At 40.0% G+C, this 26,439-nt stretch overlaps 1 protein-coding gene across 1 annotated transcript in view; it reads left to right on the top strand.

The window, feature by feature from the left end:
• Positions 1–26,439, top strand: part of LOC308077338 (dnaJ homolog subfamily C member 13-like) — a 107,424-nt gene that overhangs the window by 69,265 nt on the left and 11,720 nt on the right. The window contains 17 exon segments of the mRNA XM_080417985.1: positions 233–434; positions 1,197–1,312; positions 2,102–2,180; positions 2,720–2,855; positions 4,458–4,642; positions 5,133–5,207; positions 6,570–6,689; positions 8,307–8,581; positions 8,583–8,763; positions 10,897–11,010; positions 11,231–11,347; positions 12,927–13,104; positions 13,992–14,083; positions 16,331–16,430; positions 18,852–18,926; positions 23,966–24,078; positions 26,064–26,233. Of these exon segments, the coding sequence (XP_080274111.1) occupies positions 233–434; positions 1,197–1,312; positions 2,102–2,180; positions 2,720–2,855; positions 4,458–4,642; positions 5,133–5,207; positions 6,570–6,689; positions 8,307–8,581; positions 8,583–8,763; positions 10,897–11,010; positions 11,231–11,347; positions 12,927–13,104; positions 13,992–14,083; positions 16,331–16,430; positions 18,852–18,926; positions 23,966–24,078; positions 26,064–26,233 (2,328 nt within the window).

Here is a 26,439-nt window from a genome sequence, read left to right as displayed (position 1 = left end):
AAATATTTTGTGCCAGGGACCCCCCAGAAGCAAAGATTTGAGTTGAAAATGTTCGCTTTAAAAGATATATATTCAAAGCTATGCACACATTTTCACGTATAATACCAAAAAAAAAAGTCTGGCAAAGAAGTAGCACCTTGTGATACATAATTCCTGATAAGAATCTGACATGTAGGAATTCTGAGTGGAAGTTTATGTTGTTCTTTCCTCCCCCCCCCCCCCCCCCCCCCAGGCGTATGATGATAGAGAAGATGGCCGCTCACCTGGCAGACTTCAGCCCCAGGCTGCAGAGCAACACTCGGGCCCTGTACCAGTACTGTCCCATCCCCGTGGTCAGCTTCCCCCAGCTGGACAACGAGCTGTTCTGTAACATCTACTACCTCAGACACCTGTGTGACACCACCCGCTTCCCCTGCTGGCCAATCAGAGACGGCGTACGTATTACACCTGCGTTTAGGATGGTTTTGTGGGTCGTGTTAGTCAAGTCAAATGTATTTATAAAACACGTTTAAAAGCAACCAGGGTTGACCAAAGTTCTGTACATCATAATAAAACAGCAAAAAAAATGAGACAGTAAACAACAACTAACAGGCAATTAAAGCAACATTAAAAAACACCAATAAACAAAGACAGTTTGCCGTTTATTATATCAATTACTTTTAGATGAATCAATGAAGTGCTAAAGAGTTATTTTATACGTTGCTGCACAACAGTGGAATCTTCAAATGTTTTGGATTATTTTGGTAGACTTTTCACCTATAATAACATGCCAAAAATAGGGATAGATCATAAATAGAGTATTTTATTAACTTACTGATTATCAATTTATTTATTTTTCTGATTAAATTGGTTAGTTCGATTAACTGTTGCACCCCCAGATTGTGTGTGTGTGTGTGTGTGTGTGCGTGCGCGCGCGCGCTGTTGTGTTGTGTTGTTGTTATCCATTCATACAAGTCCACCTTTTTGAGGTTTGCTACTCTTAAGCTGTTCCACTGGAGCTAGTTGTGTATTCTGTGCCTTGCTCAAGGGCAGCTCAACAGTATTTGTATCTCTATCTCTGTGTAGTTTTCAGAAGTCTTCTTAAAGAGAGATAAATACAAGTAAGGAGTATAATACCGAGTATTATATTCCTTATGAAATGAACAATATTAAGGGTTGGTCTAACGCTCTGCTCCTTCCTTTGTAACCAACCACAGGTGAAGCTTCTGAAGGACACTCTGGAGGCCTGGAAGAGAGAGGTGGAGAAGAAGCCCCCCTCCATGTCTGTGGACGAAGCCTACGAGGTCCTCAGCCTGCCCAAAGGACAAGGACAGTGAGTGTCTCTCTCTCTCTCTCTCTCCTTTGGTAGTAATACTCTGAATGATCTCTCCTGATGGAATAGCATTGATCTGTACGGGTGGTTTTCAGAGTTGTGCTGCTGCTGCCATCAGGACTGAAGGACGCTGTGGACAGAAATAGAGTTTGTACGACAGACTCTTTAACAACTGTTGGCGGTTGTGACGCCCTCCTGTGGGCACGAGTGAAAACGCTTTTGTAGGGGCACTGTATTAGAGTTCTCAACGGGCCTGACAGTTAAGGCCCGGCCCGAACAATTACCACAATTCTAGGCAATGTCATGCTGTGCTTTATGTCCTCAAAGTCACTCATCCAACAAGCTTTGAACTGAGCAGATTGGACCTTCTGTTCCAGAGATAATGGCAGAAACATCTTGAAAACGGCCACTTTCGCCGATTTTCGAGCTTTGAGTTTTAGCAATTTTCGCCAGTTTTTTTTTATTTTTACAACACAGGCTAGGAAGGTCAGACGGTGACGAACTAGATACCTGAGTAAAGTTCACTTTGAGCTGCAATGACATTTCCGTCGGCCTTCGAGTAAAAGTACAAAAGTGTTGGTATCAAAATGTACTTAAAGTACCAAAAGTAGAAAGTACTCATTATGCAGAATGTCCCATTCTCCGTCGGCCCGAAAACGTCGGGTCAGGGTCGCGAGCTCGGGACCCATGTTTCAATGAAATGTTCAATATGACAGGAGATCACTGTATCAGATCCTGTGTCAGTGGTAAAGATCCACCTTAATGACAAAACACATGTTTTCTTTCCAGACACGAGGAGAGTAAGATCAGGAAGGCCTACTTCAGACTGGCCCAGAAATACCATCCAGACAAGAACCCAGAAGGCAGGGTGAGTATCTATGAATATCACTGGTTTTCAACCTTTTTCATGCCAGGGACCCCTAAACTGATATATATTTGGCCGCGGACCCCGATCTGAATATGTTGTGCCAGGGACCCCCCAGAAGCAAAGCTTTGAGTTAAAAATGTTCGCTTTAAAAAATATGTATATTCAAGGCTATGCACACATTTTCTCGATTTTTCAAAAATAGCAGATCTACAAGCTCATAGCGCGGCACTCGGTGCCGCGCTATGTGCTTGTAGATCTGCTATTTTTGAATAGCCAAAGCTAAGTGGTTAAAATGATTGTGACGCTATGTTAACTAATGTCGCTGGGGACCCCCTGGAACCCCCCCAAGGACCACTGGTGGTCCCCGGACCACTGGTTGAGAACCACTGATGTATATGACTTAAAATGACACAGATGCGTTCCCGGTTTGAATGGGTTAAACACCTTTTTTTTAGGTGACAATACGACGTAATTGGTGTTTTGTGAAGATGGCTATGGTTATAAACCACTTGCTATTTCTTGTTTTTTTTTTTTTTTAGGACATGTTTGAGAGGGTCAACAAAGCGTACGAGTTCCTCTGCACCAAGTCGGCGCGCTTCATCGACGGCCCGGACCCCGAAAACATCATCCTCATCCTCAAGACCCAGAGCATCCTCTTCAACCGACATAAACAAGGTCTGCTTCACTGCACCCTCTAGTGTGAATGAAGATCACCTTATTATCAACATACACCGGTCCACTTTCTGTCTTATCTCTATGTTCAAGTCACACTGTTTCTGCTGGAAGTTGAGACACACCCCCATTCTAGTGAATGAGGCAGCCTAGAGGGCGGGGCCAAAGAGTACACCTTCCGTATGTCACTGATCACATGACCCCAACAATCAATGTTCCAGTTCTAGGCAACACAGATTGTTTTCCTTATTTCCACACAACAGCTCTAAGGTATATAAATTATGTAGTTAACACATCCACTGCCAAGGGCTAATCTCATAATGTACTCACCAGTGCCAAGGTGTTTTTGTTGTTTTTTTGTTTTTTTCATGTCGCCATAGATCTTGTTAAAATCCTTAAGATTGAGCGCTACACAGTCTGTTTACATCCGCGAGATCTCCCTGTATCTCCCAGTGAAAACCACGTGTCAAACGGGGCATCCATGTTTGAGTTAGAGCGGATTACGTTAAACAGTGAAATGCGAGGAGAAAAAACTACAGGAAGAGAATTGAGTTTCAGTTTCGTCTGTAGAACGAGAGCGGGCGTGATCGTGAAAACCGGATCCCAAATAATTCTATTTCCTGTCATCAAACCGGAAACGGAAGTGGATCAAAAAAATTCCGAAAGTGCACCCGGACCGCGCATGCGCGAAAAGACCGCAGCCCGTAGGGCTACGGTCTCGGCGCTTAACAGTTGGATTTAACGGCCCGTAGGACTACGGTCTTGGCAGTTAATGTGTTAATTGAGTCATGAGTCGTATTACCATTTAACCATACCAACTCTGTTGACAGAACTAGAACCTTATAAATATGTTGACCTCTTCTTCTCTTGTCTCTTACACACAGAACTACCTTATAAATATGTTGACTTCTTCTTCTCTTGTCTCTTACACACAGAACTACCTTATAAATATGTTGACTACTTCTTCTCTTGTCTCTTACAAACAGAACTAGAACCTTATAAATATGTTGACCTCAGTGGTAAAGTCGGTGTAAAGTAACTAAGTACATTTACTCAAGTGCTGTACTTGAGTACACTTTTGAGTTTTTTTTTTTTTTTTACTTTACTGGAGTATTTCCAGTTTTGAGTACTTTTACTTTTACTCCACTACATCTCAGAGGCAAATATTGTACTTTTACTCCACATCAATTATTTGAAAACTTTAGTTACTATTATTTAGTTACTAGTTACTGTTATTACAAAACATACATTAACCACTTCAGTCCTATATACATTTCAGCCATTTGAAAACAGCAGATCTACAAGCTCACAATGCGTCGCGATGCGACACATTGTGAGCTTGTAGATCTGCTATTTTCAAAAGATTTTACACATTTGAAAACTTGTGAAATGGGACATTCTTCATAAGGAGTACGTTTACTTCTGTAAGTACATTTCGATACCAATACTTTTGTACTTTTACTCAAGTACATTTTGAATTCCGGATTTTTACTTGTAACAGAGTATTTTTATATTGCAGTATTGATACTTTTACTTAAGTAAAACATGTTTTACTTTTTCCACCGCTGGTTGACCTCTTCTTCTTCTCTTGTCTCTTACACACAGAACTGGAACCCTATAAATACGCCGGGTACCCCATGCTCATCAAGACCATCACCATGGAGACGGGCGACGAGTCGCTCTTCTCCAAAACCTCGCCCATCCTCCCGGCAGCCGCAGAGCTGGCCTTCCACACCGTCAACTGTTCAGCGCTCAACGCCGAGGAGCTGCGGCGCGAGAACGGCATCGAGGTGAGGGCCTGTCGCCATTATTACATCATCTAATAATCACAATTATTTTTGCATAATCGTCATAATCGTTGAAACATTTTCATACGTTTTCAAACATTTTCCCAAAATAGCAGAAATAGCAGATCAACAAGCAACAACACATTTGTACATTTCAGTTGTGCATTTTGATGGTTTTTTTTAAGGTTGTTTTTTTGACAGTATTTTTGGAAGTTACCTCTGTCACAGGCATTCACTCGTGATAAGGGGAGAGTGAAAATATATATTTTAAGAAGTTGTTACATTTTTTTAAAGTAGAAAATGATTAAATATGTCCACTATTTATTTGTATATTGAAGTTACTTTCCCTGTTACCCTGTTACTGAACAAACACTAAGAGACGCTTCTGACAGTCATTCTTACTTCGTACTTATCTATTTCTGTGTGTGTGTGTGTGTGTGTGTGTGTGTGTGTGTGTGTGTGTGTGTGTGTGTGTGTGTGTGTGTGTGTGTAGGTGTTGTTGGAGGCCCTGTCTCGCTGTGTCGCTGTGCTAACTGCTTCCAGCAAGGCTGACGATCAGGCAGTTCAGGTATGTAACGCTAACTCTGCCGTACTACAATCTACGTTAGAGACTTTGTGTCAATGCAGGACGTACAAACATCAGTGCACACCTGTGTCAATATAATATGTCCCTGCACCAACATCAGTGAGATAAATTCCTCCACACAGTCCACAGCAGCTATTCTGGGCTAATAAAAGGATAAGGATAAGGATAATTCCTTTTAACCCATTGAGACCTGAAGCCGATTCTACATGTCTCCTAAATCCCAACAGTATTCTGAAAAACGTATGTTTCTATATCAGTGGTGTTCAATCTTTTTCATGTCAAGGCCCCCAGAATTATATGTATTTGGCCGCGGACCCCCATCAAAATATTTTGTTCCAGGGACCCCCCAGAAGCAACGATTTGAGTTAAAAATGTTCGCTTTAAAAATATATATATTCAAAGATTTGCACACATTTTCACGATTTTTCAAAAATAGCAGATCTACAAGCTCGTAGCGCGGCACTCGGTGCCGTGCTATGAGCTTGTATATCTGCTATTTTTGAATAGCCCAAAGTGTAAAATAATGCTTTTTAGCTCAAATCAAAAAATGACACAGTTCCAGGTCTTAATGGGTTAACAGGTCGTTCATGAAAGTCCTTGCGGTCTTGTTTCCAATGAGAACCTGTGAGCAATTAGGGGTTAAGAGTCTTGCTCAGGGACAAATTTCATTTCATCGACACATATGCTGGCGTGGCCTGGAATCGAACCTGGGGCAACCGGGGCCTCTGGCTCCCTAGGCGGGCTCACTAACCACTCAGCTATGGCCGCCCTCAAAAAGGGAAGAAAATGCTGTATTATTCACTTCTGAACGGTATTCTCATGGATTAAAGATCTCAGTCGACGCGACTGTTTTCAGTCATTTAGATTCCACAGAAGGTCAGCATGTCTTGCACTGAAAACAGGCGATCTACAAGCTCACAACGCGTCGTGTAAATAGCCTGTTCTCAGTTATTTGTTCATTTAAGATTAAAGAGTATTTGAAGTGATCAAACTAGCAATAGAATAGAATACATGTTCAATCTTCCAGAAAACCCTAATTGATCTCCTGTATTTCATAAAAGCAGAGGTTAAAGTCACCATCTGTAATTTCTTCAACTGGTCTGCTGTATGGCTACCAAAACATCATCATTTTACATAGTGTGTTAATTGTTTATAGTGTGTGTGTGAGGGGGAGCTCTTTCAAATCAGAAATTGTTTTTCTTTAATCCCTGTATTGTGTTCCTCTTTTTGTGTTGTGTTGTCTTGTGTGTTGTCTTGTCTTGTGTTGTGTTGTGTGTTGTGTTGTCTTGTCTTGTCTTGTGTTGTGTTGTGTTGTGTTGTGTTGTGTTGTCTCATGTTGTCCAGGTGTGCGGGCACATCTGTAAATGCTACAGCGTAGCGGCTCAGTTCGAGGAATGCAGGGAGAAGATCGTTGAGATGCCCAACATCATCAGAGACCTCTGTCACGTCCTCTACTATGGAAAGGTGAGGCTAACGCTGATAGCACGCTGTGTGTGTTTAACTGATGGTTGTTTTAAGACCTTTTTTTTTAAATTTTTACCATAAGACAGTTTTTCATTGGGGTGAAGCTGACACCATGTTGCAATTGTTCAAGTTGGTCAAAAGGCTCACACAGACGTAGCAAACATTGTGCGTCATGTACTGCAGCGTACTGAAAGCCTTCACGCAAAACCACGCAAGATTTTAACTAACATTGGGGCTTATATCAGGGGAGGGGCTTGTTTCCATTGAGGTGGATTTCATTCTATACTGTATATTTATGTACTACTTTGTTCTTTTCGGCATTGATAGGCGCTGCTTTTTAGTTTTTGTCAATATTGAAGATTCTCACTGATACCTTTGTGTTTGTAGAGCTAGCCTAGAATGCAGAAATTGTGTTTTTGGACATACAAGCTCGCCAGACACGGCGATAATATTCAGTTTTGCAGTCAGATCTCTTATCGCTGCAGGTTTTCTAGTTTAATTTAGGCCTGTCACAATTGTCTAATTGCAATTATTTGAGATAATCTCAATTATTTTGTCATAAGCGTTGTAAGCTTGTAGATCAGCTAATTATGCTATGTTTACATTTTTTTAATAAAATTAATAAATGTCAGTAATTTATTTGTATATTTCAGTTATTTGACTGTGCAATTTTTTTATTACGAAGCCTAAAAGGCAAACAGAAATGTATCTTGTATTCATATGTTCCAATTGCCAAAAACACAATTCAATCGTTAATCACAATTATTACTGTGACAATTAATCGTCAACTTAAATTTGTAATGGTGACACAGCCCTAGTTTAACCCATTAAGACCTGAGGCCGATTCAAAAAATGTTTTCTAAATCCTAACAGTTTAAAAAAATATATATTAAAAAATTTTTTTTACGATTTAACATCTGCAAAAACAACAGATCTACAAGCTCATACATCTGCTATTTTTGAATAGCCAAAGAAATCTAAAGTGACACAGATGCGTTCCAGGTCTTAACACATTGACCGCCAGAGGTTAATCTCATAATGTACTCACCAGTGCCAACGTTTTATTGTTGTTTTTTGTTTTTTTCACGTCGCCACAGATCTTGTTAAAATCCTTAAGATTGAGCTGTGCACTGTTTGTAAACATCGCGGAGATCTCACTGCTTCTACCAGTGAAGACCACGTGTCAAACGGAGCCGCCATGTTTGAGTTCTGACCGTTTAAGTTAACATGGGAAATGCGAGGATGAAAAACTACATGTTTACAGGGGCTTTTACAGGGGTTATTGTGTACGACTTAGAATGGAGACAGACGGGAAACAAAAAACGTGATCGCACTTCCGGTCGACATCGGGTGGTGTTACACTGAAAATGGTCCCCCTAGAAAATTAAAAAAAAAAAAAAAATCGAAAAAAAGGAAAAAGCACCACAGCCCGTAGGCTACGGGATCGGCGCTTAACCGTTGGATTTAACGGCCCGTAGAACTACGGGCCCGGCGGTCAATGTGTTAATGGGTTAACTCTGATGCCTTCTCCTCTCAGCTCATTCATTCTCTCAACAGTAATTCATGCTCTCTCTCTCTCTCTCTCTCTCTCCCTCCCCTCCCCCTCCCCCATTGAAGGGTCTGCCGCGCACGGCCGCTCTGGCGGTGCAGTGCGTCAGCTCCTTCGCCGTGGACTTCTTCCTGCAGACCCACCTGTACCACGCCGGCGTGCTGTGGCACCTGCTGGCGCACCTGTTCAACTACGACTACACGCTGGAGGAGAGCGGCGTGGCGGCCAGCCAGGACACCAACCAGCAGGAGGTGGCCAACAGCCTGGCCAAGCTCAGCCTGGTGGCGCTGAGCCGCCTGGGGGGCTACAGCGCCTCCCTGCCCCCTCCCCCGCCCCCCCCCGCCCCACCCCGACCCCCACGCGGAGGGGGTCGGGGTGAACCCCGGCGCCGCCGCCGCCGCCGAGACCAACGGCGTGGTGGTGGAGGGCGTGGTCCCCCCCGAGAACCCCACCGTACGCAAGAGCCTGGCGGCCATGCTCACGCCCTACATCTCTAAGAAACTGGGCTCGGGCTCGCCGGCCGAGGTCAGTCCCATTTACTCTCTTCGCAGTGGTGGAAAGTAACTAAGTACATTTACTCAAGTACTGTACTTAAGTACAATTTTGAGGTATTTGTACTTTACTTGAGTATTTCCAATTTCCAATACTTTTACTTCTACTCCACTACATCTCAGAGGCAAATATTGTACTTTTACTCCACTACATTTATTTGAAAACTTTAGTTACTAGTTACTTTTCAGATATAAACTATATATATCATAAAACATATATTAACCACTTTAGCCATATTTTATACCTAGGCTATTTGAAAATAGCAGATCTACAAGCTCACAACGCGTCGCATCGCGACGCGTTGTGAGCTTGTAGATCTGCTATTTTCAAATATTTAGTACTTTTACTTTTGGTACTTTAAGTAGCCTACATTTTGATGCCAATACTTTTGTACTTTTACTCAAGTACATTTTTAATTCTGGACTTTTACTTGTAACAGAGTATTTTTATATTGCAGTATTGGTACTTTTACTTAAGTAAAGAATTTGAGTACTTTTTCCACCACTGCTCTCTTGTTATTATACAGTTGATATGTAGACGTTACCCCGGTGAACCATCCCGGTCGCATAAATTCACATTATCATGTGTCTCTCTGCAGACCGCTATTCGGTTTCTAAGTCTTTTTGTAGTCCGACGTGACTTCGGGGTCCAAGAGGCACCAAGCGCCGTCCTCTCTTCATTGTCAGTGTTGGAAAAGTTACTAAAACATAGTAATATATTACTTATTACATATTACTTGTTTAAAAAGTAATATAGTTACTTTCTTATTACTCCCTGCCAAAAGTAATTAGTTACTTTACTAGTTACTGGAAAAAAAGTAATATATTACTTTAAGTTACATATTACTTTAGTTACTTTCCAACACTGTGTTGGAAAAGTTACTAAAACATTACTTTCCAACACTGTGTTGGAAAAAGTTACTAAAACATAGTAATATATTACTTATTATATATTACTTGTTTAAAAAGTAATATAGTTACTTTACTTATTACTCCCTGCCAAAAGTAATTAGTTACTTTACTAGTTACTGGAAAAAAGTCATAATATTACTTTAAGTTACATATTACTTTAGTTACTTTCCAACACTGTTCATTGTAAACAAACACATCTTTATACAATATCTTCCTTTTTCAGAAAGGAACCATTGAGGGTTAAAAAGGGTCTTAATGCTAATATCATAGACAGTAAAAAATAGGCTAATGTATATATTTATATACATATTTATTATATATTATTATTATTAATATTATATGTATTATATACTAATTGCATAATACAGTAATACAGTCATGAAAAAAATATCTAATGAAGGAAAATCCCACACACTGCTCTTGCTCAGCAGCATCGGCTTTTATTCAAATTGACGTTTCTGTCCCTCTGGACCTTCATCAAGAGTGTCTGAAGTGTGTAAGTTGATCCAGAGGGACCAAAACGTCTGTCAATTTGAATAAAAACTGATGCTTGCTGAGCAAGAGCAGCTTTTCCTTCATGAAATACTTTTCTTTTTTTTCATGATTGCTTCAGTTGTCACTGTCCAACGCACCAGAAATATGTCCTTTGCCCAGATCAGTGCTTCTTAAACCTTTTCATGTCAAGGACCCCCAAATTGACACTAATTAGCCCGCGGACCCACATTTGAAAAGATATGCCAGGGACCCCCATAAGAGAAGATTTGTATGGCTCTAGCAGTGATTCTCAACCATTTTAATTTCAAGGACCCCCAGTTTGACATGCATTAGGCTACGGACCCCCATTTAATGGCATTTCTATCTCTGGGACTCCATATATGTAAAATCTATGTTACTATAACTCTGAGAGTGTACATTTGTACACTCTCAAAGTTCCAGACCCATAAGGGTCCATTTGGTTCCATTTGTACCCTCTCTGAGTTACAGACCCATAAGGGTCCATTTGGTTCCCAACTATCCATCATTTAGCTGGGTTCCCCCTGGAACTCCCTCAAGGACCCCTGGGGGTCCTCGGACCCCACTTTGAAAACCAATGGCCTAGATAATACAGTCACCAAAATCATCCCCATCATCATCAGTGCAAAAATGCAGAAATAAGAGTTGTGTTGTTGTTGTGTGTGCTTTGTGGTGTGTCCAGGTGTTGAAGCTGCTCAACAGTAACTCAGAGAACCCCTACCTGATCTGGAACAACGGGACGAGGGCCGAGCTCCTGGAGTTCCTGGAAGGACAGCAGGAAAGCAACATTAAGAGGGTGAGTTCCAGGGAAGATTATCAGACAGTCGCCACCACCGATGTTTGGATTCCATAGAAGCACTGCATGTCTTCTATGAAAGCATGTCGCGCACTGGAAAAAAGCAGATCTACAAGCTCACAACACGTCGCAGCGCGACCCATTATTGTTGATTAATCAGTTAAATCAGTTATTTGGTTTCTCTCATTTATTCATGTCTGTCCTCGGGTCCCTTTTATAGGGTGAGAACGATGAGAGCTTTGGTGCCGAGTTCATGTTCAGCGATCACGGCAAAGAGCTGATCGTGGGAGAGATCTTTATCCGTGTCTACAACGAGCAGCCCTCTTTTCCCCTGGAGGTGAGTTCACACACACACACACACACACACACATACACTCACACACACACACACACACACACACACACACACACACGCGCGCACACACACACACACACACCCACCCACACACACATAACCGTTCAGTGTTTTATCCACCAGAAAGGATCTTGTTTGGGGGTTTTCAAGCTAGAGTTCTTGAGAATTATCCAAAGATAAGAGTATGATAAAAAGCAGAATGAATTTCACAGCAGTGTCAGAAGCAGCAATACAGCATGTTTAAACAACACTATCTAACATAATATAGCATATTCATCATAATAAATCCTGTGAATCTTGGCACTTCTCATTGTATCTTTATTCTTGCCTTCAGGACAACTGGGAAATGAATGTGTTCAGCTTTAGATTAAGATGCTCATGTTATGAGTCCTGTCTCTGTTACGTTTGTCATTAACACATTGACTGCCAGAGTTTATTCATAATGTACTCACCCCTGTGCCAGCAATTTGCGTGTTTTTTAATTTTTTAATTTTTCATTCAAATAAATTCTCTGATTATGTTGTTAAGCACATACGACAGTTCCACCAGTAGAGAGCAGCAAATCCACACATTGATCACCTCGCTCGCCCCCTCCCAAACAGGCCCACGTCATATCCGCTCATTCACAGGATGTTATGTTTTCGACAGTCCCTGATCCGCTGATCGGCCTGAAAACGATGTGATACACTACGACGATGACTGTTAGTCACCCGGACCAAAGAAAATAGAAGTTGAGCTGTCCGTTCGTTTTTTATACCGTGTGAAAAAACGTGTTTTTCCTTATTCTGGCCGAAAATCACCGGAGAAAAACAATGTGACCCGGAAATGAAATTTTTTTTTTACATCCGGCTCCGGGTGAGTGTGACGTAAGTGGAAAACGAAAGTGTTGATGAGAAATAAACAGGACCGTGCGATCACAGATTAAACAATGAAAATTCAAAAGAACGCATCAATGCGTTCTTTGGAATCCTGGCACTCAAGCGATGGATTTGAAAGAACGCATCGATGCGATCTTGGCAATCAATGTGTTAAAAATGAATTGGCTCTTTTTTTTTAATTAAAGTAAAAGTATCAATTCCACACTGTGGAAATACTCTGTTACAAGTAAGAGTTCGGTATTAAACATTTACTTGACTAAAAAAGTATTCACATCAATATATATACTTAAAGTAAAATACTCATTATCCAGAATGTCCCATTTCACAGGTTTTCAATTGTATCAAATGTAAAAACAAATCTTTGAAAATAGCAGATCTCTAAGATCACAATGCGTCGCATGGCGTCTTAACCCATTAAGACCTGGAACGCATCTCTGTCACTTTAGATTTATTTGGCTATTCAAAAATAGCAGATATACAAGCTCATAGCGCGGCACCGAGTGCCGCGCTACGAGCTTGTAGATCTGCTATTTTTGAAAAATCGTGAAAATTATTTTTTTATATTTTTTTCCGAAAAATTTATAGGATTTCGATTTTTTTAGGCGCGGCCTCAGGTCTTAATGGGTTAAATAAAATGTGAGTACTTTTCCCACCACTGATTATTGCTTGTCCTGTGCGTTCAGTTCCCCAAGGCGTTGGCGGCCAGCCTGCTGGACTACGTGGGCTCCCAGGCCCAGTACCTCCACACGCTGCTCACCATGAACCAGAGCACCAAGGTGGAGTCCCAGCAGCACGCCGAGAGGCTCCGCTGGGCCGAGATGGCCCTGGAGGCCCTCCGGAACGTCATCAAGAACAACCCCGGTGAGACGGCACTTTGACTCTGTTTCACTAAAGACATTGCTTCTCAAAGTGGGCTCCCCCAGGGGTTGTGTTAATAAATGTGTTAATAAAGTGTCACAATCATAACCCCTTTATCCATATCTTATACTTTGGATGTTCAAAAATTGCAGATCTACAAGCTCATAGCGCTATGAGCTTGTAGATCTGCTATTTTTGAAAAATGTGTGCAAATCTTTAAATCAATTTTTTTTTAAAGACGAAATTTTTCAACACAAATCTTTGCTTCGGGGGGGGTCCCTGGCACAACATGTTTTCACGTGGGGGTCCGCAGCCACATACATGTCAATTTGGGAGTCCCTGGCACAACATGTTTTCACATGGGGGTCCGCAGCCACATACATGTCAATTTGGGAGTCCCTGGCACAACATGTTTTCACGTGGGGGTCCGCAGCCACATACATGTCAATTTGGGGGTCCCTGGCACGAAAAAGTTTGAGAACCACTGCACTAAGAAACGTATTTTGTTGCTGTCGGGCAGAGACTTCTTCATCACCAATGTCCATATTTGAGCTTTTTGAGTTTTGTCTACGTGATCGTACGACAGCCTCACACAAAAGCATCAGATTGGCGCCGCGTTTTACCTTTTGATGCTTTTGAATTTGAATCCTGAAAAGTACCAGTTTTGGACAGAATGGACACATTCTGGTTGTGTGTGAAATAGCTATTTGGAGAATTAAAAAAAATACAATGGCCACCAATTGGAAACAGTGACACCTACAGGGACAGCTGAGATCAATAATATATCAGTATCCTGATATTAACCTGTGGGCCGCATTAAGTGAAGGTGGGGGGCCGCCCAGTTGCCCATGTATGATCTCTTGTAATGTGTGTTTTCTGTGTCTCTACAGGTTCTGAGACAGAGTGCATTGGACATTTCAAGCTGCTGTTCTCATTGCTGCGCTTTTACGGAGCTGGAAAAGTGCAGCAGCTTGCCCTGGAGGTACAGTACAACACTGTTAGGTGCACAAGTTAGGAGCTGTTCAATGTGAATTCTGCCGCTCTGTTGTGACGAACGACTGATCCAGAAGAATTAAATAACCTAACCCTAACCCCGAAATAAAGTAACCAAAACACAAAAAAAACTAACAAAATCCGCCCAAAAACTCTTTTAAAAATTTTGAAAATACAGAATTTGTTTACATTTGACAGTTACAAATGTTTTTCACGCTTTTTCAAAAATAGCAGATCTACAAGCTCATAGCGCGGCACTCGGTGCCGCGCTATGAGCTTGTATATCTGCTATTTTTGAATAGCCAAAGTGTAAAGCAGGGGTCTTCAACCTTTTCAGGCCAGGGACCCCCAAACTGATGGGGAGATGGAGCAGGGACCCCCTACCTCGTAGGGTAGGGGGGGCTACCACATATATTGTATATTTATGTATACAATTGTGTTTTATATTGCCTGCTCCTATACGCACCTGCCCCAGTAGGTGTGCAAAATAAAAATTCTCTACAAAATATGTATAAACATACCATGTTATTGTGCATTGTGCCTCCATTTATCTGTTTGCTATGGATTCATGTTATGTTTAAAGACAATTTGACATTTTGGGGGAAAAGAAGAAAAAAAAATTTTTTTTTTCCAAACAAAAATATTGTTTAATCAAACAACAATTTCGCGGACCCCCTGCAGTACCTCCGCGGACCCCCTAGGGGTCGCGGACCCCCTGTTGAAGACCTCTGGTGTAAAGTAAGGGGTATAGTCCACCGAAAGTCCATCCCCCCCACCTTCACTTCCAATCTTCGGCTGTAATCTGAAGACTCACCTCTTCAGACTCCAGCTTAACCCGTAGCACTTGCTCTGGCCTTGACGACCGTGCAGGCTTATGCAAAGGTTCAAATGTCATTTAGATAGCATGTTATGTAGACAAAGATGGCATAGTTTGTATAGTTTCAAATTTATATTCTACTGTTTAGACTGATGATAGGTTCTTGGTTTACCCCTGATCCTAGATTAAGACTTTCTATGCATTTGATGTATTACCTTGATTACTGTAAATCGCTCTGGATGAACATAGCTAGTGTTTTTTTAGCAATGCATTGTTTTATCAGTGTTAACACACTGTGTTGGTTACATACCTTGATTACTGTAAATCGCTCTGGATTAGCATAACTAGTGTGTTTTATCAGTGTTAACTTAACACACTGTGTTGGTGTCCTCCACAGGTCGTGAACACATAGTTTTATCAGTGTTAACTTAACACACTGTGTTGGTGTCCTCCACAGGTCGTGAACACATTGTTTTATCAGTGTTAACTTAACACACTGTGTTGGTGTCCTCCACAGGTCGTGAACACATTGTTTTATCAGTGTTAACTTAACACACTGTGTTGGTGTCCTCCACAGGTCGTGAACACATTGTTTTATCAGTGTTAACTTAACGCACTGTGTTGGTGTCCTCCACAGGTCGTGAACACATAGTTTTATCAGTGTTAACTTAACTCATTCCCTGCCTAGAACGACTAAAACGACTTTTGTCCTTTAAGCCCCCTCTGCCAAGAACGACTAAAACGACTTTTAATTTTTTCCAAAAAAAAATAATCTTTTTTTTCTTTTTTTTTCTTTTTCTTATTTATTTATTTAATTTTTAACCTAAAGACCAAGGAGATATGATTTGTTGAAGATCTAGACTCCCATCCACTTCCTTGTTAACTTAAAACTTAAACATTTTGTATCTTGGCTCCTGAGCACTTTTTTTTTTCTATGAAAAATCTCTGGCAGTTTGTCAAACGCAAAAATAAAAAAGTTCTGGCAGTGAATGAGTTAAAGGAGAGATCCGGACATTTTAAGTGTTATCTTTGATGTGTCGTTAGTCACTCACCGACGTAGAAAGTGGCATTGAGTTTTTCCAGCGATTCCCCTGTCGTAATTTTTTCGACCCCCTCCGTTGGCATAATGGGAGCCCGTGCCTGAGTGAAATTCGTCTATTATAACCGATGCAAAGTTATTTTTATCTCTACTACTGCTCATTGTAGAGTCTCATGATACTCAAACATGCACTGAAAGTCCATGAGAAGCTAACGCTAATGCCGAACGAGCTAACGCCGGTTGCTTGTTTCTCTACCTGGCAACACCGAGTTGCCAGGTTCTGGGAGAGAAACAAGCAACCAGCGTTAGCTCGTCCACAGGTCGTGAACACATTGTTTTATCAGTGTTAACTTAACGCACTGTGTTGGTGTCCTCCACAGGTCGTGAACACGGTGACGTGTAACCAGGAGTGTGTGAGCAACATCGCTGAGTCCCTGGTTCTCTCTAACCTGCTGTTGCTGCTGCACTCTCTGCCCTCCAGTAAGAAGAATTCACACTCAATACCACCAGGTGGAGCCGTTTCTATTGACTATTGACCATGTTCACAAGCGGCCATTTTGGAGGGAAATGTATTGTTTACGTATCGTCACTGTCGGGCGGACAACTTATGTCCAAAAAAAACACAATAAAAAAGAAACCTGTGTAGTTATAATTTTGTTAAAGGGATATGTATTGTGTACTCAGGCTTTTGTGAGCCCCCCAGACAGTTTTTAAGTTGCTTGATTCAGTATTTAGATATTTGATATTCATTTTATCAGACACGCCCCCTTCCTATACAAACCCATTGTAACTTCAAACTCCATTTTTAACATGTTAGATTCATCAGAAACACCTGTCCTTGATTCTGATGACTCATCCTGCCCTCCTAATACGTGAGGGGGCCGTGTTTTTTCAATAATTTTTTTCATTTATTTAATTGCATTTTTTTATTGTATTTAATTTGTTTTCATTTTCAAAAATAAATATAAAAAATAAATGAAAAAAAGTAATTGAAAAAACAGTCTCCTCACATATTAGAAGGACAATATCAGTCACCAGAACCAAGGACAGGTGTTTCTGATGAATCTAACATGTTTAAAATGGAGTTTGAAGTTATAATGGGTTTGTATAGGAAGGGGGCGTGTCTCATAATATCAAATATCTAAATACTGAATCAAGCAACTTAAAAACTGTCTAAGGTGCTCACAAAAGCCTGAGTACACGATACAATTACCACTTCTTTTCCCGAAAATGAAATATCCCTTTAATTAACCCCTTTCAAACTGGCATTGCTATATTAGTCAAGAATTTTGAAAATAGCAGATCTGCAACACGTGTGCTTGTAGATCTGCCATTTTCTCTACTTCTGTGTGACATTGTCATACGACAAAGTATAAAATGAATAGGCCACTCTTTTATGAAAATATATATGGAGAGCTTTCTGTCCAACAGTGACGATCTTATTGGCTGGGACACCAGCCCAGTCCAACAGTTATGCGGCCGTTTTCGTCAAAATGTGGGTGATTGGCTCCGATGGTCTGAAGGACAGCCAATGACATGACAGAAAACAAAGGCACTATTCGCGGGGGTCTAGGATAAAGATACCTGCAAGGATTAGTCGGTGACATCACTGTTATGCGACACGGTACAGTGATGTCACTGTCATGCGACAATTGTTGATACAACGTTACGTTGGCTGTGCAACTACGTATCAAAGAAGGCCAGCGCGCTGCTTTGGGCGTTGTTCTCTTAATATTACAACTCAAGACTACGTCAAGAACACGGTCAAACCTTATTATTCACTCTAAACTCTTGATAAGTGACTCATCTTCTGTCCCATGACATCCTGTATCCCCCAAAGCCCCATGGTCCACAGCGCACCTAAGTACCATTACAGTTGAATTGAAGTGTAGGGGACAGCCGGGACCAACGGCGCGGAGGGACGGTTGCAAGTCGGACCTTTTTTCATGCTACACTTAAAATGTGTCACATCCGGCGACGTCACCCTCTTCCTCTTCGGGCGAAAACATCAGAGACGATTTTTTCCCCCAGTTCTGATCAAGATTGGCAGAGTTGAAGCCACTTTTGTGTATTTCCACATTGTAGTAAAAAATACCCTATTTGAGTGTTTTCCATTGTACTGCTGTGTTTATTTGGTGACGATTGTAAATGGATTTTGTCTGTTAGGCTAATCTGTGGGCTAACTCTCAGTGAAGGTTCCATTGAAAAATATTCATTCGCTTTTGTACTAGCTAGCAAAACATCCGGGGTGGGCAGGGAGGGACGAATGGCGCATTACGCCGCTTGGCGCATTACGGACAGGGAGGGACTAACGACGCATGTGTAACACAAAGTTGAGGAAACGACAAAGGCGACATTAACATGATACATTTATTTGACTATCAGCATGGTCATTTGCTCGTAGGATTCTACTGAAGCATCAATGAGAGTTAGATGCCAGAAATGTAACTTATGTGCTTGTTATAGGACATTTTATCCGACCGCGCCGTCCGCCCCCCGTGTATGCACCGTTCGTCCCGACTGGCGGCCGTGTGCGGAAGTAGCGCGACGTCACTTTACTTACCGATTGCGTTCGACTCGTTTCACTAAAATTAAAACGGACTGGGAGGTAATGGGAGAAGACAAGTGTCTCTTGTTCACAAGGTTACATGAAATTAATTAATCTCTGTGCAGGGAGGGAAATAGAAAAGGGTGCGCCGTTTGTCCCCGCCCTCCCCTACTCGGGTACCAAAAAACATTAAATGTGAATGCTGGCCTGGGGGGGGAGATGGAGGGGATCGTACTGGGGAACGGTTGTTATCAATCAGACCTACTGTAGTGTGAGTCCATTACAACACGTTGTCCCCGTGACGATGACATTACTTATGTCATTTGTTCTTGTTGTTTCTCTGTCACTTCCAGGTCGGCAGCTTGTGCTGGAGACCCTGTACGCCTTGACCTCCAACACTAAGATCATTAAAGAAGCTATGGCCAAAGGTTAGTAAACACTAAGATCATTAAAGAAGCTATGGCTAAAGGTTAGTAAACACTAAGATCATTAAAGAAGCTATGGCTAAAGGTTAGTAAACACTAAGATCATTAAAGAAGCTATGGCTAAAGGTTAGTAAACACTAAGATCATTAAACATTAAAGAAGCTATGGCTAAAGGTTAGTAAACACTAAGATCATTAAAGAAGCTATGGCTAAAGGTTGGTAAACACTAAGATCATTAAAGAAGCTATGGCCTAAGGTTAGTAAACACTAAGATCATTAAAGAAGCTATGGCCTAAGGTTAGTAAACACTAAGATCATTAAAGAAGCTATGGCCAAAGGTTAGTAAACACTAAGATCATTAAAGAAGCTATGGCCAAAGGTTAGTAAACACTAAGATCATTAAAGAAGCTATGGCCTAAGGTTAGTAAACACTAAGATCATTAAAGAAGCTATGGCTAAAGGTTAGTAAACACTAAGATCATTAAAGAAGCTATGGCTAAAGGTTGGTAAACACTAAGATCATTAAAGAAGCTATGGCCTAAGGTTAGTAAACACTAAGATCATTAAAGAAGCTATGGCCTAAGGTTAGTAAACACTAAGATCATTAAAGAAGCTATGGCCTAAGGTTAGTAAACACTAAGATCATTAAAGAAGCTATGGCTAAAGGTTAGTAAACACTAAGATCATTAAAGAAGCTATGGCCAAAGGTTAGTAAACACTAAGATCATTAAAGAAGCTATGGCTAAAGGTTAGTAAACACTAAGATCATTAAAGAAGCTATGGCTAAAGGTTGGTAAACACTAAGATCATTAAAGAAGCTATGGCTAAAGGTTAGTAAACACTAAGATCATTAAAGAAGCTATGGCTAAAGGTTGGTAAACACTAAGATCATTAAAGAAGCTATGGCTAAAGGTTGGTAAACACTAAGATCATTAAAGAAGCTATGGCTAAAGGTTGGTAAACACTAAGATCATTAAAGAAGCTATGGCTAAAGGTTGGTAAACACTAAGATCATTAAAGAAGCTATGGCCAAAGGTTGGTAAACACTAAGATCATTAAAGAAGCTATGGCTAAAGGTTGGTAAACACTAAGATCATTAAAGAAGCTATGGCTAAAGGTTGGTAAACACTAAGATCATTAAAGAAGCTATGGCCAAAGGTTAGTAAACACTAAGATCATTAAAGAAGCTATGGCTAAAGGTTAGTAAACACTAAGATCATTAAAGAAGCTATGGCTAAAGGTTAGTAAACACTAAGATCATTAAAGAAGCTATGGCTAAAGGTTAGTAAACACTAAGATCATTAAAGAAGCTATGGCCAAAGGTTAGTAAACACTAAGATCATTAAAGAAGCTATAGCTAAAGGTTAGTAAACACTAAGATCATTAAAGAAGCTATGGCTAAAGGTTAGTAAACACTAAGATCATTAAAGAAGCTATGGCTAAAGGTTAGTAAACACTAAGATCATTAAAGAAGCTATGGCCAAAGGTTAGTAAACACTAAGATCATTAAAGAAGCTATGGCTAAAGGTTAGTAAACATTAAGATCATTAAAGAAGCTATGGCTAAAGGTTAGTAAACACTAAGATCATTAAAGAAGCTATGGCTAAAGGTTGGTAAACACTAAGATCATTAAAGAAGCTATGGCTAAAGGTTGGTAAACACTAAGATCATTAAAGAAGCTATGGCTAAAGGTTAGTAAACACTAAGATCATTAAAGAAGCTATGGCTAAAGGTTAGTAAACACTAAGATCATTAAAGAAGCTATGGCTAAAGGTTGGTAAACACTAAGATCATTAAAGAAGCTATGGCTAAAGGTTGGTAAACACTAAGATCATTAAAGAAGCTATGGCTAAAGGTTGGTAAACACTAAGATCATTAAAGAAGCTATGGCTAAAGGTTAGTAAACACTAAGATCATTAAAGAAGCTATGGCTAAAGGTTAGTAAACACTAAGATCATTAAAGAAGCTATGGCTAAAGGTTGGTAAACACTAAGATCATTAAAGAAGCTATGGCTAAAGGTTGGTAAACACTAAGATCATTAAAGAAGCTATGGCTAAAGGTTAGTAAACACTAAGATCATTAAAGAAGCTATGGCTAAAGGTTGGTAAACACTAAGATCATTAAAGAAGCTATGGCTAAAGGTTGGTAAACACTAAGATCATTAAAGAAGCTATGGCTAAAGGTTGGTAAACACTAAGATCATTAAAGAAGCTATGGCTAAAGGTTGGTAAACACTAAGATCATTAAAGAAGCTATGGCTAAAGGTTGGTAAACACTAAGATCATTAAAGAAGCTATGGCCAAAGGTTGGTAAACACTAAGATCATTAAAGAAGCTATGGCTAAAGGTTGGTAAACACTAAGATCATTAAAGAAGCTATGGCTAAAGGTTGGTAAACACTAAGATCATTAAAGAAGCTATGGCCAAAGGTTAGTAAACACTACGATCATTAAAGAAGCTATGGCTAAAGGTTAGTAAACACTAAGATCATTAAAGAAGCTATGGCTAAAGGTTAGTAAACACTAAGATCATTAAAGAAGCTATGGCTAAAGGTTAGTAAACACTAAGATCATTAAAGAAGCTATGGCCAAAGGTTAGTAAACACTAAGATCATTAAAGAAGCTATGGCTAAAGGTTAGTAAACACTAAGATCATTAAAGAAGCTATGGCTAAAGGTTAGTAAACACTAAGATCATTAAAGAAGCTATGGCTAAAGGTTAGTAAACACTAAGATCATTAAAGAAGCTATGGCCAAAGGTTAGTAAACACTAAGATCATTAAAGAAGCTATGGCCAAAGGTTAGTAAACATTAAGATCATTAAAGAAGCTATGGCTAAAGGTTGGTAAACACTAAGATCATTAAAGAAGCTATGGCTAAAGGTTGGTAAACACTAAGATCATTAAAGAAGCTATGGCTAAAGGTTGGTAAACACTAAGATCATTAAAGAAGCTATGGCTAAAGGTTAGTAAGCACTAAGATCATTAAAGAAGCTATGGCTAAAGGTTAGTAAACACTAAGATCATTAAAGAAGCTATGGCCAAAGGTTAGTAAACACTAAGATCATTAAAGAAGCTATGGCTAAAGGTTGGTAAACACTAAGATCATTAAAGAAGCTATGGCTAAAGGTTAGTAAACACTAAGATCATTAAAGAAGCTATGGCTAAAGGTTGGTAAACACTAAGATCATTAAAGAAGCTATGGCCTAAGGTTAGTAAACACTAAGATCATTAAAGAAGCTATGGCTAAAGGTTAGTAAACACTAAGATCATTAAAGAAGCTATGGCTAAAGGTTGGTAAACACTAAGATCATTAAAGAAGCTATGGCTAAAGGTTGGTAAACACTAAGATCATTAAAGAAGCTATGGCTAAAGGTTAGTAAACACTAAGATCATTAAAGAAGCTATGGCTAAAGGTTAGTAAACACTAAGATCATTAAAGAAGCTATGGCTAAAGGTTAGTAAACACTAAGATCATTAAAGAAGCTATGGCTAAAGGTTGGTAAACACTAAGATCATTAAAGAAGCTATGGCTAAAGGTTAGTAAACACTAAGATCATTAAAGAAGCTATGGCTAAAGGTTGGTAAACACTAAGATCATTAAAGAAGCTATGGCTAAAGGTTAGTAAACACTAAGATCATTAAAGAAGCTATGGCTAAAGGTTAGTAAACACTAAGATCATTAAAGAAGCTATGGCTAAAGGTTGGTAAACACTAAGATCATTAAAGAAGCTATGGCTAAAGGTTGGTAAACACTAAGATCATTAAAGAAGCTATGGCTAAAGGTTAGTAAACACTAAGATCATTAAAGAAGCTATGGCTAAAGGTTAGTAAACACTAAGATCATTAAAGAAGCTATGGCTAAAGGTTGGTAAACACTAAGATCATTAAAGAAGCTATGGCTAAAGGTTGGTAAACACTAAGATCATTAAAGAAGCTATGGCTAAAGGTTAGTAAACACTAAGATCATTAAAGAAGCTATGGCTAAAGGTTAGTAAACACTAAGATCATTAAAGAAGCTATGGCTAAAGGTTAGTAAACACTAAGATCATTAAAGAAGCTATGGCTAAAGGTTGGTAAACACTAAGATCATTAAAGAAGCTATGGCTAAAGGTTAGTAAACACTAAGATCATTAAAGAAGCTATGGCTAAAGGTTGGTAAACACTAAGATCATTAAAGAAGCTATGGCTAAAGGTTAGTAAACACTAAGATCATTAAAGAAGCTATGGCTAAAGGTTAGTAAACACTAAGATCATTAAAGAAGCTATGGCTAAAGGTTGGTAAACACTAAGATCATTAAAGAAGCTATGGCTAAAGGTTGGTAAACACTAAGATCATTAAAGAAGCTATGGCTAAAGGTTAGTAAACACTAAGATCATTAAAGAAGCTATGGCTAAAGGTTAGTAAACACTAAGATCATTAAAGAAGCTATGGCTAAAGGTTGGTAAACACTAAGATCATTAAAGAAGCTATGGCTAAAGGTTGGTAAACACTAAGATCATTAAAGAAGCTATGGCTAAAGGTTAGTAAACACTAAGATCATTAAAGAAGCTATGGCTAAAGGTTGGTAAACACTAGTGCATGGTCATGACTTCTTCAGTTGTTGACGGAAATCAGTGGTGTAAAGTAACTAAGTACATTTACTCAAGTACTGTACTTTTTGAGGTATTTTTACTCTATTGGAGTATTTCCAATTTTCAGTACTTTTACTTCTACTCCGCTACATCTCAGAGGCAAATATTGTACTTTTACTCCACTAGAATTATTTGTAAACTTTAGTTATTAGTTACTTAGTATGTTTTGATTATTATTGCAAAGCATGCATTAACCACTTCAGCCCCATATCTACATTGGCTATTTGAAAATAGCCGATCTACAAGCTCACAACGCGTCGCGATGCAAGCTTGTAGATCGGCTATCTGTAAAGATTTCTATACATTTTGTGCATTCGGAAAATTCTGCATAATGAGTACTTTCTACTTTTGGTGCTTTAATTACATTTTGATACCAAAACTTTTGTACTTTTACCCCCCCCCCTCCACAGGTGCTCTGATCTACCTGTTAGATCTGTTCTGTAACTCCACCCACCCTCAGGTGCGCTCCCAGACCGCAGAGCTGTTCTCCAAGATGACCTCAGACAAACTGGTTGGGCCAAAGGTGAGGGGGCAAAAAAAAAACTTTCCTATTGCTCTTTAAAGGTCCAGACCACTCTGGTAGAGGTTTGGGTTGTGTAGTTACCTTATAGACACTGTGTAGAGGTTAGGGTTGTGTAGTTACCTTATAGACACTGTGGTAGAGGTTTGGGTTGTGTAGTGACCTTATAGACACTGTGGTAGAGGTTTGGGTTGTGTAGTTATCTTATAGACACTGTGGTAGAGGTTTGGGTTGTGTAGTGACCTTATAGACACTGTGGTAGAGGTTAGGGTTGTGTAGTTACCTTATAGACACTGTGGTAGAGGTTTGGGTTGTGTAGTTACCTTATAGACACTGTGGTAGAGGTTTGGGTTGTGTAGTTACCTTATAGACACTATGTAGAGGTGTGGGTTGTGTAGTTACCTTATAGACACTGTGGTAGAGGTTTGGGTTGTGTAAGTTACCTTATAGACACTGTGGTAGCGGTTTGGGTTGTGTAGTTACCTTATAGACACTGTGTAGAGGTGTGGGTTGTGTAGTTACCTTATAGACACTGTGGTAGAGGTGTGGGTTGTGTAGTTACCTTATAGACACTGTGGTAGAGGTTTGGGTTGTGTAGTTACCTTATAGACACTGTGTAGAGGTTTGGGTTGTGTAGTTATCTTATAGACACTGTGGTAGAGGTTTGGGTTGTGTAGTTACCTTATAGACACTGTGGTAGAGGTTTGGGTTGTGTAGTTACCTTATAGACACTGTGTAGAGGTTTGGGTTGTGTAGTTATCTTATAGACACTGTGGTAGAGGTTTAGGTTGTGTAGTTACCTTATAGACACTGTGATAGAGGTTTGGGTTGCGTAGTTACCTTATAGACACTGTGTAGAGGTTTGGGTTGTGTAGTTACCTTATAGACACTGTGGTAGAGGTTTGGGTTGTGTAGTTACCTTATAGACACTGTGGTAGAGGTTTGGGTTGTATAGTTATCTTATAGACACTGTGGTAGAGGTTTGGGTTGTGTAGTTATCTTATAGACACTGTGGTAGAGGTTTGGGTTGTGTAGTTACCTTATAGACACTGTGGTAGAGGTTAGGGTTGTGTAGTTACCTTATAGACACTGTGGTAGAGATTGGGTTGTGTAGTTAACCTTGCCATGATGTAACTCCAAAGGTGGACAAGAAATAAAACATAATTGCTTCATTGATTAGAAATAGAAAATTCAAAATATGCTCCTCATTGACTTACATTGTACGGTGAAACAGCTCTCAAAGTCACTCTTTTAGCACGTAAATGAACACAAACAAAGCTGATTCAGACAATATAGAACATCACCAAACCCAGTACCGTTTGCTTTTTTTAAAATAAAAACGTTGACTTCCTTTGATTTTACTATTTGAAGATCCGGATCTAGTCCAGGTTTTCTTCCTAATAAAAACACATCTGTGTCATTTTTAGATTTCTTTGGCTATTCAAAAATAGCAGATATACAAGCTCATAGCGTGGAACCGAGTGCCACGCTATGAGCTTGTAGATCTACTATTGCTTTTAAAAAATGTAACTCAAATCTTTGCTTCTGGGGGTCCCTGGAACAAAACATTTTGAGAGGGCATTTTTATCTAAAAATGGTGTCTAAATCCTAACAGTTTGTTTCTGTATCAGTGGTATGAGCTTGTAGATCTGCTATTTTTGAAAAATCGTGAAAACTGTTGCCAATCTTTGAATATATATATATTTTAAAGCGAACATCTGTAAAATAGTATGTTCCAGGGACCCCCAGAAGCAAAGATTTGAGTAAAAAAATTCGCTTAAAAAAAAAATTTAGATTCAAAGATTTGCACAAACGTTCAAGATTTTTCAAAAAAATTGCAGATCTACAAGCTCATAGCGCGGCACCAAGTGCCGCTCTATGAGCTTGTATATCTGCTATTTTTGAATAGCCAAAAGTATAAAATAATGCTTATATCTCAAATCTAAAAAGACACAAGGTGTTAACTCTGTCCCTCTCACCGCCACCAGGTGCGTCTGACGCTGGTGCGCTTCCTGCCGGGCGTGTTCATGGACGCCATGCGGGACAACGCCGAGGCGGCCGTGCACATCTTCGAGGGAACGCACGAGAACCCCGAGCTCATCTGGAACGACGGCTCCAGAGAGACGGTCTCCACCACCGTGAGAGAGATGATGATCGAGTAAGAACCCACCGACCGCACGGCTCAGTCCGTTATTGAAGGAGAATTCCGCCTTAACTTTTTCTTACCTTTTGTATTTATGTAATAAAAGTATATATTATTATGTTCTAGGACGAGTGGTAAAGTAGAAAAAAATCATAACTCTATCCCGAAGCTAAAAACCCGAGCCTATGGGCCATGCGCTAGATCACCTATTTTAATAGCTT

This window comes from Gymnoscopelus braueri (assembly GCF_963280865.1).
Source record: "Gymnoscopelus braueri genome assembly, chromosome: 21".
NCBI lineage: Eukaryota > Metazoa > Chordata > Actinopteri > Myctophiformes > Myctophidae > Gymnoscopelus > Gymnoscopelus braueri.
The sequence above is the reverse complement of the archived record's forward strand: the minus strand, read 5'-3'. Positions and strand labels throughout refer to the sequence as shown.